The sequence below is a fragment of the Sciurus carolinensis genome, chromosome 14, assembly GCF_902686445.1.
Source record: "Sciurus carolinensis chromosome 14, mSciCar1.2, whole genome shotgun sequence".
In the NCBI taxonomy this organism is placed as follows: domain Eukaryota; kingdom Metazoa; phylum Chordata; class Mammalia; order Rodentia; family Sciuridae; genus Sciurus; species Sciurus carolinensis.
The window spans coordinates 55,678,591-55,694,892 of NC_062226.1; the positions used below are offsets into that span (position 1 = coordinate 55,678,591).

The 16,302-nt window shown below is 39.7% G+C and overlaps 1 protein-coding gene across 6 annotated transcripts in view; it reads left to right on the plus strand.

Moving 5' to 3' along the window:
- The window catches only part of Frem1 (FRAS1 related extracellular matrix 1), a 156,126-nt gene that overhangs the window by 101,124 nt on the left and 38,700 nt on the right, over nucleotides 1–16,302 (plus strand). Inside the window, exons 22-25 of one of the 6 annotated variants that reach the window (XM_047525778.1) lie at nucleotides 1,800–1,941; nucleotides 5,086–5,281; nucleotides 7,986–8,250; nucleotides 14,524–14,938. In XM_047525778.1, the coding sequence (XP_047381734.1) occupies nucleotides 1,800–1,941; nucleotides 5,086–5,281; nucleotides 7,986–8,250; nucleotides 14,524–14,938 (1,018 nt within the window). Of the gene's footprint in view, nucleotides 1–1,799; nucleotides 1,942–5,085; nucleotides 5,282–7,985; nucleotides 8,251–8,796; nucleotides 8,884–14,470; nucleotides 14,939–16,302 lie in introns of those variants that run through there. The other 5 variants (XM_047525781.1, XM_047525780.1, XM_047525779.1 and 2 more) reach the window with 5 other exon arrangements.

The following is a 16,302-nucleotide window of genomic DNA, read 5'->3' on the forward strand; positions in this document are numbered from 1 at the left end:
CTAAGTCACAGCCCCTCAGACTACCTGTGATCCTTGTTGTAATTGTGGGGGAACATACCCTGCTTACCATCAGCACCCTGCCTCAGATGCCCACAGTACACTGCTCCACTTTTCTACTTTGGGGCTTTCTCTGAGCTACAGTGGCTCATTCAGCCCACATCCAGGTATAGCAGAGAGCACTGTGGGGACAGCCCTTAACCTTTGGAGCTAGTAAAACTGATAAATGTCTTGGCTTCCTATTCTCCAGAAGCACAATCTAAATGACATCCTACATGGTTCCAAGCAGCTGGGGTGTATAATACATGTCTATCATTCCAGCTACTTGGGAGGCTGAGGCAAAAGGGTCTCCTGAACCTAGATGTTAGGGCTACCTGTGCAACATAGCAAGATCCTGTCTCTTAGAAAAACAAAACAAAACAAAATAGGATCCCTAGCAGGGATGAGTCCCAACTGCCCATTCAGGAAATATACCCTTTGCTGTCTTTTCCTTTTTTCTGTCTCACTGCCTGCCTCTCTCCTGCTTCCTGAGATCACTTCTCAAATTAACTACTTGTACCATAGTCTTTTTCCAGGGTCCCTTTTAGAGTAACCTAGATTATGACTCTCTTTTCTTCTTGGTGTTTAATACTGACACTTTCTTCCTACCAAATTCCCTGCCTTCATCATACTGGCTTCCTGTTTGGATTTATCTATCTCTTTCGATAAATGGCACCACTAATCTCCATAAGCCCCCAACCAATAGATGCAACAGATTCCTCGCCTTCTAGAACAATGGGGTTAATATTCTCCAGTGAAAAGATAGGCCAATGTCCCCTACCACTGCCAAGGAGAATAGGAGTCCTGGATGGACAAGAAACCTCCTCAAGTCAGGTTGGAACTGAGGTGTCCTGACCTTGGCTTCACCGCAGAGGACTGGAAGGCTGTTCGTTGATGCCGGTTGGTGCTGCTCAAGGTCCTTGATCTGAATCCCAAGTAATTCACGTATCAATATTTCTCAGAAACGAGGCTTTCAGGGTGGACAGGGTAGGACTGTGTTATGTCCATGGTTGAGAGCTAGAAACACTGGTGGGAGGAGATCTCTTGGATGAGACTAGGAAAAGCGGCCATATTAGCTGTAGAAGCAGCAGCTCGGTAGAGGCCTTGCAAAAACCGCAGCAGCAGCATCCAGGTTGGAAGCACCAGCTGCTCCCACCTAAGCCTGCTTGTTGTGCCAGTCTGCTGTTCAAGATGCCAGCAGCTAACCTGGCAGCTCAAGCACTGGGCAGAGGCGAGGCATGATAAATAGAACACAGGCTACCAGAATATAGCCACAGAGAGGAAGAGTATATTAGAGGCCTCCAGATTACCTACATACCACCAAACTCAAAATGACCTATCACAAAGGTTACTGGAACACTGGTATAAGTCACCTGATCTCTTTTAGTAAGCTTCTGTCTTTAAAATTACAATGATATTACCTGGCCCACTTACTTCAGGGAGCTGTTGTGGTGAGTGTCAAATGAAATATTAGAAACAATCATTTTATGAACTGAATGTTTACTTATAAAATTACAAGTTCTACATGTTAGCAGTTCACAGTGTTTTGATTATGTGCAACCCTATTCATTGCTGCTGCCTCATTTCATTTTAGACTTTCACACAAAAAGTGAAATGAGGGCCTGTTTCATATCTGCACTTAGGCTATTGAAAATCCTTCCTCAGTTGCTGAAGGGTGGGAACTGTAAGAGTAGATGTAAGTATCCCCTGTTAAAGGAACACCTTCCATTTCCATGTCAACCTAGGCATTTCTCTTTTTACAGGAAGGCTGAAATTGAAATGAACATGGGGGATACTCGTATTATTTCTAGCGCTGTTCTTTCTGCCATAGACAAAGACTCACCCAGGGAGAAGATTTACTATCTGTTTGAAAGGCTTCCTCAACATGGACAACTTCAGCTTAAGGTTAGTGGTTTTAAGGTTTATTTTTTTGAAACTAATATGGTAGGTATATGTACTCTCAAAATATACATTTGTGCAATTGAATTTATTCTCAGTCATATTTTTGCCCAGAAATAGAAAACTCAATTTTCCTACACCAGGGTGAACTCATATCTTTTTAAATTTTCTTAGTAAACTCAGGGTAAATTCAACCAATATTAAGGTTCTTTATTGCTCCCTTCCCCGAAGGCTTGTCCCTAAATTCTGAGGAAGAAAATTACCAGGTAAAGGAAGTTGTCTGGTTCTGAAGAACCTAGCATCTTCTGAGATATCTTCATTCCCACCAGAATTTTTTCTTATGATCCATGTAACTTTTCTCTTTAGCATCCACCATCTCAATCACAAAACTCCTTCAAATCTGTCAGCAACCTCTCTTTCTCTGTCTCTCAGCTACATTCCAGATCATTCTCAGCAAGGTGAAAATTTTGATTATTTTTTTCTTGACAATTAGGCCTAGGAAAATTTGAAGGGGCTGCCTCCAGCTCTTTCTGCTCTAATCCCCTAATGAATGAAGACTGTGTCCCTTGACATTATAGTGCAGGGACCTGAGAGAGCCAAGCTCAGGGCTCAATCCCCTCTTCTTGTGGGACTCCAAACCTTATTTTAGTGTTATTGCCTCCTGCCTTTTCAACAAGTCTCAGCAAAGGGAGCCTTCACACTTCTTTCCCAACAGTGACAATCCTGTCTCTTCTCTGGGGAGACAGCTTACTATAAATTCACCAAATTGTTCTGTGTTCTGTCTGAGATGAACTTAAAAGTTAGAGGGTTGGTGCCCTTATTCTGCAGTCCCACCTTCCCTTGTCACCCCAGAGTCCTCATGCGAAGGTTCCAGTGAGTAACATCTTGAACCAAGAAGTACAGTGGGCAGAAACTTCATGTGGAGGTCATCCCACCGTAACACCTGTCAGATTGTAACAACTGCCACACCTGAATCCAGTAAACTGCATGACACAGTAAATTCACATTCCTGGCTTTGTATCTGGAAACGACTTGCTTCCATGGAAAGCGAATAAGCACGGAAACATTAGGGGGGTCTAGGGGAGAGACACCTGGTTTCTACTGCTAACTCTTCCAACTGCTTGTTTGTGATCTGACCGTACCTCCTTGTTTCACTTTAGTCCTAGAATAGCCAGATTTCAGTCTATTCAGACTGTGTGAATGATTCTTAAGGATTAGCCCAACCCAAATTATAAATCATTCACTTGAGAAGGTCTGTCAAGTAATCCGCCAAAATGTTTATTGAATAGTGGAGAAAGACCAGCAAGGACCACTAGCCATGCCCAGTGCGATGGTTTGACTGACTGCTTAATTCTTAATCTAATATGGGCACAGTCCTCCAAAGCAGTGAGGATGCTTTCTGTGTGGAACAGCTTGGTCGTCTTAGAGTGTGGGCACCATAGAGAATCAGAGTGAAGAGCAATCGCTGATTTAAATTGAGGTACAGCTGGGTCCTTATTTCATTTTGAAGAGTAATGAAGCAGAAATGCAGTGAAAACTCACACATTTGGGTGGCTTGGGAACTGAACTGTTTTGGATATGTGAAAATCCAGATGGGTTCAGATTCCCAGTAGGGCTCCCCACCATTCTTTTCCACCTCCCTCGGGCTCCCCAAAGCTGGGGACCAGGACTGCAGGCCTCCTGGACTCTCTCAAGAGACCATGTTTTCTTGTTGGCTTACCTTAGTCTTTTTCATTTTGAGTCCAGTTCTTATTTTCTTCCTCTTTCTGACCTGCAGATGATTCTGTCAGGTCAAATTCCCATTTGGGCGTGTAAGAGAAGAGTTTGGTAAAGGCAAGAAAGAGCAAAAGATGCGGTTTTCTGTATTTATTTTCCTGGACAAGGTTACAAAGAAGAAAAGTTAAATAGAACCGTAGGCTGTTTAGTTTAAAACCAGAAAAAGAATCTGCTTGAAAAATGTATTTGCAAATAGATCTTATTATAGAAATGCACATCGAGCTTGTCTATTATAATAATTAACTTTTCACCCATGAGCCCTGGGGCAGAATGTATGTTGTAAGCATCAGATATGCAAGAATATTAAAGAGGAAGAGACCTGACCAAGTAGAACGACAGAGAGAGAAGTGGCAACACAGTGAGGAAAGAGCAGAACAGAACTCCTGTGCTAGAAGCCAGGAATCTGTGGAATAATGTATTGAAGGGAACTAAAAGGTGAACGATTCAAGTTTCTGTCTTAGTTACTTAAACTAGACAGGAAAAGTGCAATATAAGTTTGTTCTGTAAAATTTTAAAATGATACTTTCTTCAGTCATATCAAATTACTTTTTTATGAACTATTCTAAGGGAAAGTCATGTGTATGTCTTAAGAAAATAGCAATAGGATTATTAAAAAGATACAGGTTTATTATTTCACTTTCTAATCTCTTCATGGTAAACCAAACCCCCAGCATAAGAACCTCTTTAAATTGAAAAATGCCACAATTTCTGTACCAAGCTCTATAGAATATGTGCTTAAGTGATGTTGGCTGGATTTTTAGAAGATTCTGATAAAAATAGTACATGTGATATTTGCAGACTATATTTTTTGCTGATTTAGGATATAAATGTAGGGAGAGATAGGGATCTGGATCATTTTCTTCAGGCTTCAGTAAAACTGGAAAATGGACTGGAGAATAAATTCATTCATTCTATTTTTGTCTTATCAGAGAAGCCTAGTAATGAACCACTTTGCAAAAATAGGTTTGATTAGTTGTACAATGATAGGAATTAAAGAAGGGAACTCCAAAAGAAACACATCTAATTTCTAAAGAACACATTCCAGCAGCTCGATTACCCACCTGCTCTCATTAATTGGAATATTTAATCAGCTATGATTGCTTGTGATAAATACCTTGAAAGAATCAATGCTATTTAGTTGTCACATGACTATGTCAAAAGTCCTTTGGTTGAAACTAGTTTTTTAGCCAAGATCTTAAAGTATTTTAATATATTTCTTTGAACATAAAATAACAAAGTAACATGGCAAAATGTATTTTGAAATTTCCCTGAAATATTGTTTCTTTTGGAGGTTTTCAGAGGATATGTATAAAATAGTCAGTAATTCAGCTGGGGGAAAAACATGGGCCGCTAATTAATTCTGGCACCTTTCAGATAGGGAGAGACTGGGTGGCTCTCTCCCCGGGCATGAAATGCACCCAGGAGGAAGTGGATTTGAACTTGCTGAGATACACACACACCGGGGCAGTGGACTCCCAGAATCGAGATAGCTTTACCTTCTACCTCTGGGATGGTGACAACCGATCACCTGCATTTGACTGTCACATCATCATCAAGGACATGGGAAAAGGTAAAAGGATGTTTACCAGTGTTTATTGAGATTCGTTTTATAACCGAAAGAGCTGCTAGAGGTTTTCAACATTTGCTCCTTCCTCTCTGTCTGCTCATTCCCTTTCTTCCTTCCATCCTTCATTCTTGAAGTTCCATCATTTACAATTCAACCCTGTAACTCCTCACCTGCTTCTCCTGGGATCTGTGAGGTTCACAGGAGTAGCCAGTCCTATTTCCTATTGGAAATCCAGCCTTGCTCCCAATTCTGGCTATACGGGCTCATGTAATGGACAGGACTTTTTGCTTTAACTAAAATCTTACCAAATTGATGTGATAACTCTAGTTGTATCTTCAGAAAACACATTATCATTTGAAAACAGAGTTTCAAAGAAAAATATGTTCAATGCAATAACATGAAAGGAAGTAAAGCAAATGTGGTTTTACATTAAAGAAATAACAAAAAGGAACTTTGACATTGAAAAAGGTGGAGGTTATCCCTCTTTTCTCTTTGAAAGTACGAGGACACACTCCTTAACAGTAAAGGAATACAGTTGAATTCATTAAGCAGAGCAAGGGAAAAAGTATACCACCTTGATGTTTAATTTTATTTTTCCTTTTTTGTTTTTGTTTTCTCATGAGATTGACTATCTTTAAAATCTTATTGGCCATTTGTGTTTTTCAATCCAGAAATGGCTTGGTATTTACTTCACATATTTTTTTCCTTTTGGATAGTCAGCTTAAAGTACTGATACAGAACTCCCTATATATTAAAAAGAGAGAGCAAAGCAATATTGTGTTTAAGAGTTTGTGCTCTCATTTCAAATGGCTTGAGTACAGATTCTGTCTCCACCTTTTACTACTTTTGTAGACACTAGCAAATTAGGTAACATTTCTGTACCTTAGTTTCCTTATTTATGATCTGGGGAACATGACATTACCCTATTTCACAAGATAGTTATGAACATGTAAGAGCCCTTAGTCCTGTGCCTAATACAAGGAGAAATTCTGTTTGGATACCATTGTTTTTAATGGATCAGGCAAATGTCATTGGTCCATGCATGATCCATTTCTGCACTATCTAATCATCATACACTTATGCATTTTCTTTAAAATTGCTTTAAAATACTTAAAAATGTACCATCTTAGCTGTTTTGAGTGTATAGTTCAGTAGTGTTAATTATATTCATATTGTTGTATATCCAATCTCCAGAATGTTTTCCTCTTGCTAAATTAAGTAAGGCTCCATCATACTCAATGGATTTCCCATTTTCCTTTCCCCTGGTTCCTGACAACTGCCATTTGTTTGTTTCTATGAATAAGTGATATCAACCGGTTTTAGTCTTTTTTTGGGGGGTGCTAGGGATTGAACCCAGGACCTTGTGCATATGAGGCAAGCACTCTACCAAATGTCCTATATCCCCATCCCTCAGTATTAGTCTTTTTGTGACTGGCTAGTTTCACGTAGCCTTATGCTCTCAGGTTCATCCATGCTGTAGCATATGGCAGAATCCCCTTTCTTTTTATGACTGAATAATATTCCATTGTACATATGTATCACATTTTGTTTCTCCATTCATTCATGGAGGGGACTTGAGTTACTCCCACCCTCTGGCAATTGCAAATAATCCTGTTATGGACATAGGGTAAAGACAAATTTTTAAACATATACAATGAAGGTGTGCAACCACCATACAAGACAGCCTGAAATATTAGCAATAACAGACATCTCTTTCCATCTTCCAGGACAACCATCATCTTGAATTTGGTGTTATCTTCTAATTTTTCCCAATTACTAATTTTCTTGACTTAGTCATACAACTAGAAAATGTTCACCAAGTACATCTGTGTTGCCATGGGTAGTCCATTCATTTTTCTACTGCACTTTTCATTCAGTTGTATGAATAGACCACAGTTGTTTTATATGTCCGCTTTTTTGTTTTGTCTTGTTTTATATGTTCACTTTTGAAAAGGCATTTGGGTTGTCGCCAGTTTTTTCAATACAAATAGAGCACAATGATCATTTCAGTATGTGTCTCCTGGGGTTCAAGTGCAAGGCTCCTCAAGTATACCACTGGAATACAATGGCAAGGCCAAGGTGTATGTGAATAGCTAATTCTACAAAATAGTTGCAAATTGTGTATCAATTAACACTTTCTCCACCATGGTATGTAAGATTATTTTGACCTTTAACACTTAATATTATCAGACTTCTACATCTTTGCTCATCAGAGAGTTATAAGATGGCAATTGATTGTGATCTTGTTTGTATTTCCATTAATTATTAATGAGATTGAGCATCTTTTTTATATCCTTATTGGCCGCATGTGTTTCCTCTTCTGTGAAATGCCTGCTCATTTCTTTTGCTAATTCTTTTATTTATAATAGTTACATTAGTCAGGTATAGTGGTACATGCCTGTAATCCCAGTGGCTCAGGAGGCTAAGGCAGGAGGATCACAATTGCAAAGCCAGCCTCCACAACTTAATGAGGCCCTAAGCAACTTAGTGAGACTCTGTCTCAAAATAAAAAAATAAACAGGCTGGGGATATGGCTCAGTAGTTAAGCATCCCTGGGTTCAATTCCCAGTACAAAAACATTTTAAAAAACATGTTTCATGAAGCTTCTGATGTGTGTGTTTGGCAGCAAACCTTCATCTTTTAACTTTGCTTTCAACATTCTGTGTTTTTAAGTAGGATTCTTGACCACAGCCTCTCTGCCATGCAGGTGATATTGTCCTTCTTGCAAAACCACTTGTGGTATCTAAAGGCAACAGAGGGTTCTTGACGACTACCAGTCTTCTAGCTGTGGACGGAACAGACAGGCCTGAGGAACTGCTGTATGCCATCACCTCGCCACCGCGGTATGGCCAGGTGGAATATGTCCGCTATCCCGGAGTCCCCATTACAAGCTTCAGCCAAATGGACATAGCAGGGCAGATGGTCTGCTACATACATAAGAGCAGGGCAGCTGTGCCCAGTGACAGCTTCAGGTGAGACCCAAGAAAAGTTCTCTGAATCCCTTCTTTGGACTAATGCTTAGAAAGAGAAAAGAAGATAGATCAATGAGTTTCCTTATAGTAACCCTTTTATAATGTATATCTCGCATGACATTATGTTGTGTACCTTAAATACGTACCATAAAATTTATTTTTAAAAAAGTAAGCAAAGCTGAGTGCTTTTCCAGTTTAGTGCATAGCTATGTCTCTTTTCCTGCCTCATTATGTGAAAGATGAAGGCTCACAGTTAAAATGAGAGCAGCAACACAAGAAATTAGGGCCTGTTTCTGAAGAATGAATGCAATAAGCAGATATAAGTGAAGCTCTTCTGTGAGTAGGAGCATGAAGAATTGAGGGTCCCAGCTAAGGATACACATAGGAAAATAATTTCCCCCCTTTTTTCAAGTATATTTTCTGTCTGAAAAGGCATTTATTAGCATAATAAGTTTGGCATAAAGAGACACTGACTTCTGACACAACGTGTTCCCATAACTATATCATAAATCATGTTGTCACAAAGTGGCTCATATTTCCCCACAGAAACGATGTTATAATTGGAGACTGTGCACCTGTTCAAGGATTCAATATCAGATAAATCATTGGGATGAATGACAATCTGGTGAAAAGGCAAAGATACAACATTAATGAAAATGTATGTTCATTTAAAATATGGAAATTTGTTTCAAGTCATATGAAACAGAAGAAACTCAAGAAGATCTATCATCCAGCAGCTCTCAAAGCTGGCCAGACTTAGGTTCTTGACAAAATGCAGATCCCAGGTGGGGGTAAGGGCTGGGAAATCTTTCTAGCCTTTGGGGAACATAATCCACCCTGAATTTTACTAATTAAGGAGAGTCTGATAGCCTTGGTTTGTCTACCATACACAAGGGGCTTCTGGCATCCAGTACAATTTTCACAATGTCCAATACAACCTTGAAAAGAACATTATAAAATGAAATAAATGTGGCAAACTCCTATATTATTTAATGTGTTCCCATAAACTATTAAATACTACTGGCATGTCCATGTTCAAATACCACTCCTCTCTGGCATCTACTCTTCTACATTCAATAGATCACCGTGATAAGTACTGTCTAAATGTCAGTAAAGATGACTTTGTCTTTTGAGTATTTAAAGTGATTTCTAAAAGATGATCTGGATAGTCCAATAGTTAAACTAACAAAAAATCCAGGGTAGCTGAACAATATCTTTTTTAATCTCTTGATAAATGTCCTTTAACAAACAGATAATCATTCAGTTCAATACTAGCTTAACCAAATCATGTGTACAGGTATAAATGGCTTTATACCTGTAAAGTATGTAAAACAGTACTTGGCACATAGGCAGAACTGAAAAGGCAATAGCTGCTATAATAGTGCTCTTATTGTGACTGTTGTTCTTCTTTTTTTTATTCTTTCCTTGACCCTCTTCTTATCTCCTGTCTTTACAATATCAAGCATGGTCCTGAAGGAGGCAAGGAGTTACAGAGAGGAGCAGTACTTATTCTTTTCTTCCTGCTTACTGGTAGAGGCAGGTGATTCTTGGCTTAACACATGAATATCAGATCCAAGGCTTTTAATTTTACACCCGTTTCTGGAAGTTCTTGCTTCACTCCATTCCCACTCCCCCCAGTCACTGCCCCATAGGAGAGTCTGCTGAAGACATTAATGGCTGTGGAAGAAACCAGTGTCCTGCTGGAGAAGCCAATGAGTGAATATGCACAGATGTTGAGAAATAAAGGCTAGGTCCTAATCCAGTGGTGAGACTAGAAGATAAAATCTCTTTGTGTAAGGATTGGTGATATTATAGAAATTTTCCTCATTTGCAACCATAGAAATTCATATTAGGTAGTATTTTAGAAATAATTTATCCCAGGAATTTCAACATTTCAAGATCCTCAAAATTACCAAGGAGAATTACAAAATATGAATTTTGGTTCTTATTCCATAGAGGCAACTTTGGTAAGCTTGGTTCACGCCAAGGGAATCTGTATTTATAATAATAGCCCTGCAGGCACTTTTGATGCAGTCAGGATTTGCAGTCACGAGATTGGTCTAGTCTGTGGATCTGAGTATGTTCTGAGGAGCCTTGAGAATTTACAGAAGGCCTGGCAGGCCCTCCCAGAGACAGAAGATGAGGAGGCCGAATTGACTAGGCCTTGGGCCCTCTCCTTGATTTACTGATTGAACTTTGTCTTTTGATTCTTTGTTTTCTAGTTTGTATTGTACACTGGGCTTCTGGGTAAGGTTTTCTTTTGCAAAAAGGCTGTGACTCTATTTCCTAAAGCCAGCGCTTTGTATCCTCAGTGATACAGAGATGCACAATGCTGTCAGCTGGTACCCACCCAGGTAGTAATTACAGAACAGGGAATCAAGAGTGAGGAATTCTCCTTGTTAGTTCTCTCCATCTTTCTGATTGTTCAAGGAGGGTCTCAGGTTGGTGCTATGTCTTTACCAGCTCTTCACATTTAGCTTTCCCTTTTTAACAGAGAGTGCGGGCCACAGGCTCTGATCCATGGGGGAAATAATATCTAGCTGGAATTAAAAATATTGTTTTCTTATGTTAATTTTTGTAATATTTATGGAATCAAGTTTTTAGTATATAAAACTTCCAGTTTTTAGTAGTTAAAAGATTTCCTTGTCAGTACATTTATTTAGGTAAAAAAAAGTAAATTAGTGTAGAATGAAATAGTAAATAACAAGAGTACAGGTGGTAAAAATTATCATGTGGAGAAAAATTGTGATGGTGGTTTTGAGATGACTCAAGATCAGGAAACAGGGGTACAGGGAGAAACAAACCAAGGCTGAAGAGCAATCCTTGGTTTACATCGTAAGAAGCCAGCAATGCTTGATCATCTGCAGCACATCAGGCAGCGCACCAACCTCTTTTCTGTGCTTTATTTCCCTTAAGCCTCACACCCCTATCTTGGGAGAGACTCAGTTGTTACCATTTCCTGCATGAGAAAACCACAGTTTCAAGAGACAAAGGAAGCCACCTTAACTGACATAACTGAGTATCGGAGCTGAGTTTGGGGCTAAGGGTTCATTTCCAGTGGAGAGTTCTTTCCATCACACCTTATTGTACCAAAGATTTGTGGAGACTTGAGTTTGTGCAAAGGAACCTCCTCAATGTGTCATTCTGGGTTTTGGCCAGCAGTTTTACATATTTATAAGGGAAGAGCCTAGCATCTGCCCAAGACCCGCTTTTTAATCTTGTCATTTCACTAACCCAATCATGGACTACTGTGTTGTTTGTCAAGTGGCGCTAAACCAAAGCCCAAAGCCTGTTTTAATGAAAGCGTGATCGTGGTGCTTTTTAAAAATTAAATATATGCAACCAATCTAATCACCTAAATTTATGTTGCTTGCTGTTAAATTTGGCAAGGAATTTGGCTGGGTAGAAGAGATAAATTCTGTGGCAGAGGATTTTTCCCCTTTCCTTTTGAACGTAAGATATGGCAGCATTAATTAAACAGGGGAGTTTAATGGTCAGATTTTACCTTCTGCAAAAATATTTTGTGAATCATAAATTTCCCTTGCATTGTTTGGTGCTGCTGGCCTGGAAGAGAGATTTGGCAGCATGTTCTAGGACAGATGACACCAAGTGATTAGCAAGCTGACTTCAGCTGCTGGCAGCCGGGTACTAAAAGAACATGCTAATGTCCTCCATTTTGACATGCCGGCTGGACTTTTTTTTTTTTTTTTTTCTGAGGAGCTGGCGCTATTTATGATTCCATTTTTATCTTTTAAATGCCATGACAGATGGCAGATTCTTCAGCCAACTCTAATGCCAGGAAATGCAGAAAGCTTGAAAGCACCGTGGCAATGGTGAAATCAGACCAGGCAGACACCCCAGACAAATCAGAGAGTCATTCCCCAAATTTCCTGAGAATGGTGGTCATCTTGGCTGCATCCCTCTGGTGTGTGTGTGTGTGTGTGTGTGTGTGTGTGTGTGTGCGGGGGGGGGGAGGGGGTTGCAATAAGGGAATTAAACAAAACAGACCCACAGAAGGAGCTGCTACCTCTACACTACCAGTGTCCTCACCTCAGAGTGGATACCAACACAGTTTTAAATCTTGAGAATATATTTGCAAGATTTTTATTGGGTGAGGGTGCAGCTTTTAGAAGATCATCTGGTTGACGGCTACAGACGGCAGCAGCACTGACCTTGTTTCACTTGCTCTGCTAGCTTCATTTTGACTGGGAAGCCAACCATAACCATTCACTCTGTCTCTCCCTCTGATAATGTCTCTCTGCCTGGGAGTAGTTTGCATTGTTACTCATGAAAGTGGAATGATGTATTTGATCCAGTCATGTTTAGAAATTGCATCCTTTTCACCCCTGGCTTATTAGCTTTAGGTCAGTGCAGACAGCTGCCTCGGAGTCCCAGCTGGGAGCACTGGCCTCAGTAAACATCTTTCTTACCCTTCCAGGGTCCCTGGCCTGCTCGCCCTCATTCCCATCTGTCTGATGGCAGGCTGCCTCTTTCCAATGTGGTCACATCCCAGTCATCAGGCAGAGAGGAGTTTGAGATGGACAGCCGGAGTCATAAGACAACTTTAGTGCTTCATAGAAATCTCATGCACACACAAAGAGTCAATGCAGTGGTCCTGTCACAGAGCTTTGAGGAACCCATCCTGAAAGGACATTTTCAGAACTAAGTCTCCAGAGAGGAAAGTCAGAGTCAGATATTAAAAATGTTCCCCTTGGACAGAGCCCTAGTATTCACCTAAGCTCATGTTGAATCTCCCTGTCTTTCCACCCTTTACCTTTTCTTCTCCTTCCTTCTCTCCTGACAGTTGACATACTTAATGGAGCACAAAGTCTTTAACCCCACAGTTAATGCTAGTACTAAAAATGCAAGTCCTTTGCATCATTGGTGCTAAACCTTATCAATGGCTGATGTAAAACTCTCTACAAGAGCACATTTGAAAATAGGGATCTGGTAAGGAATACAGAGCCACTTTATTTGTGAATGAGGAGGTGTAAAACATATTTCAGGAGGAGTAAAGTGGAAAAGAAGAAGTTGGAGGCATTGAGAAGATGTCTAGCCACCTTCTTGTCTTGGGTCAGATGATAGGATTTAAGGGGAAGGGAGAATGTGAAAAAGTAACAGGAAAAAACTAGAATCAAGGCAGTGCTCCATGAAAAGCTGAGAAATAGAGCATCATTTTTTTATCCCTAAACATGCGTTTTTCCTTGATCTTTGTAACTGTCAAGGTGACCGAAGTAAAAAGTTTGAAGAACACACAGATATTAGGTGCATTTTTCTTTTTCATAAAATATGAACTTTATAAACATCTCTTGTTCCAGTAACAACCTTGTACAATTTGCTTAGAATGTGTTAAAGGTTTAGCTTTACAGAAGGGAAACCGATTGATTTGTCTTAAGGAAACTTAAAAACTATGAGAGCAAAGAGTGTTGATCAAAAGTTCTGGGTTCAAGTCCCAGTCCATATCCTACTGTCTCATAATCTCCCACCAAATTTCTGGACCTCTTTTAATCAGGGAAAAACCCTTGTCTACTCTGACTCCTACACATTCTTTTTCTGATTTCTATACATTCTTTTAAATTATTTTTAAATTTTTTAAATTGATTTCTATACATTTTAAAATGAGCATGTGTAAAATCACATGCACACCATAAGAAATGAGAACCCCTCATATTACTGTTGAGTTGGATGGTACTTGGTCATCATCTGACTCATCCCATGAAATTTATGGAAGAGGGAAAATGAGGACCAGAAAGGGGAGATGAGTTAGAGAAGATTACATGACTGATAAATGTGATCTTCTTTTAAGAGATTTACCATGAAAACACAAATAGAATGAGTTAAGCAAATTCAGCCTATTCAGCTTTTCAATATATTAATTCCCCAACTCTCAGTCTTAAAAGTTTAACTTATTACATTTCCATGAAAAAGTACAATTGCAAAGTTTTAAATATATGAGCATACTCTTGGATATGTGTAATTCCTATTTGGGTCAAGGAACAACACTAAGCAGTGACAAGTCTACCTTCTCCATCTCAAGAGTCTATCACCAACATTTCTGAGAAAATACACTTGCTCATAGAATGAACAATTTATGTGTTACCCAGCAACTGGTTTAATGATAGAAAGGCATCTTCTGAAAGATCTGCCCTTGAGTTTTCTTCTGAGTCACAATACAACATATCTTTTAGTAAAGGTGTGTATTATTATCATTTCATTCCAGTAGATGGTGACACAAGAATCCATGCTGAAGGCTGCCTTGCCTCTCTTTGCCAGATTCATCGTCAGCAATGGACTGTGGACCAAGCACGGAGTGTTTGAGATCACACTGGAAACTGTAGACAGAGCCTTGCCTGTGGTGACCAGGAACAAGGGGCTGAGGCTGGCTGAGGGGGCCATGGGCCTGCTTTCTCCTGACCTCCTCCAGCTGACTGACCCTGACACTCCCGCAGAGAACCTCACCTTCCTCCTGGTCCAGCTCCCACAGCATGGCCAGCTCTACCTGCGGGGAACAGTACTGCTTCAACACAATTTCACACAGTGGGACGTGGACAGCAGGAATGTGACCTATCAGCACTCTGGAGGCAACTCCCAGATTGACCGCTTTACTTTCATGGCCACAGATAGGACAAACCAAGGCTTTGTTGTGGATGGGAGAGTGTGGGAAGAGCCTGTTCCATTCACCATTCAGGTAAGTATGGCAATCGTGCAGTCCATGGTAGGGATTTGAAGAAAGTAGCTTCAAGATTTATTTCCTTATTTCCTTCCCACTTTCATTCAGATATGGATTGTGCATCTGCAGTATGCCAGACACATTAATGTGACTAAAACAATGTGGTCCCTGTGTATGGCCTAGGAACTGACCTTAGGAGTGGGCAGGAGGATAGAAAGGAACAAAAACATGCACCTCAGAGTCAGACAAACTTAGGTTTGAATTTCTGCTTTGTCACTGATTAGCTGTGCAACTTTAGAAGAGTTTTTTTTTTTTTTTTTTTAAACTCTGCTGGATCTACCTTTTCTTGTCAAACATGCCTTCAGCATTGTGGTAGGAATTAAATAAGATTAGTTATCCAAAGCACTAGCATATTGCCTGAAACATACTTTATATTCAGTTATAAGACATGAATAACTATGCTATTATTATGATACTCATTGGTCCATGTCGTCTACTGGCATTTTACAGTTTCCTTGTGTGTGTGTGTGTGTGTGTGTGTGTGTGTGCCTGCGCACATGCTCAAATGTGTAGCAGGGATCAAATCCAGCGCCTGATGTGTGCCAAGCATGCTCCCTACCACTGAGCTATATCCCCAGCCTTCTGTTTTCAACTAAACATATGAAAACTTACAGGACAGAATTGCTATTACATGTATAACAATAATGAAGATTGTAATAGTAGCAGCTGCAATTGTTAACTAAAGATCAGACCCACTTTACATGAATCTTATTTGATTCTCATAAAAGTCCTATGAAGTATGCTTTATTATCTATATTTTAGATATGAAGGAACTGAGGTTCAGAAGTTAAATAATTTGATCAAATACATACAAAGACCTCAAGTCTTTCTGATCCCAAACTGTGTCCTTTCTCTGGCACCACACCTCTGCTTTTATTGACTTTTGCAGTGATTCCTGGAAGGTACAATGTTTTCCTTCTTTTATTCAAAGCACATCAAGTACATTTGGGCTCTGCAACCCTGGAATCCACCCTCTTTGGGTGTAGTTCACCCCTTTTCTACACACTTTCACCGACAGCAAAATATGTATAATTTTGCCTCTTTGTTCAGAATAGTTTCTGACTAGTAAAATAATCATTTTTCCTTACTCTTTAGTCTCTATGTTAGTTAGGATACCAGACAAACACAGAATATATGTGTGTGTGTATATATGTGTGTATGTGTGTGATACATAGTATGCATATATCTATACCTTTATCTTTGTGTATATAGATAATATAGATACATGTAGAAAGTGTGAGAAAGACACAGAGAGGGGTTGATTTACTTTAAGAAACTGGTTCATGCAATTGCAGAGCCTGGCATATCCAAGACACACAGAG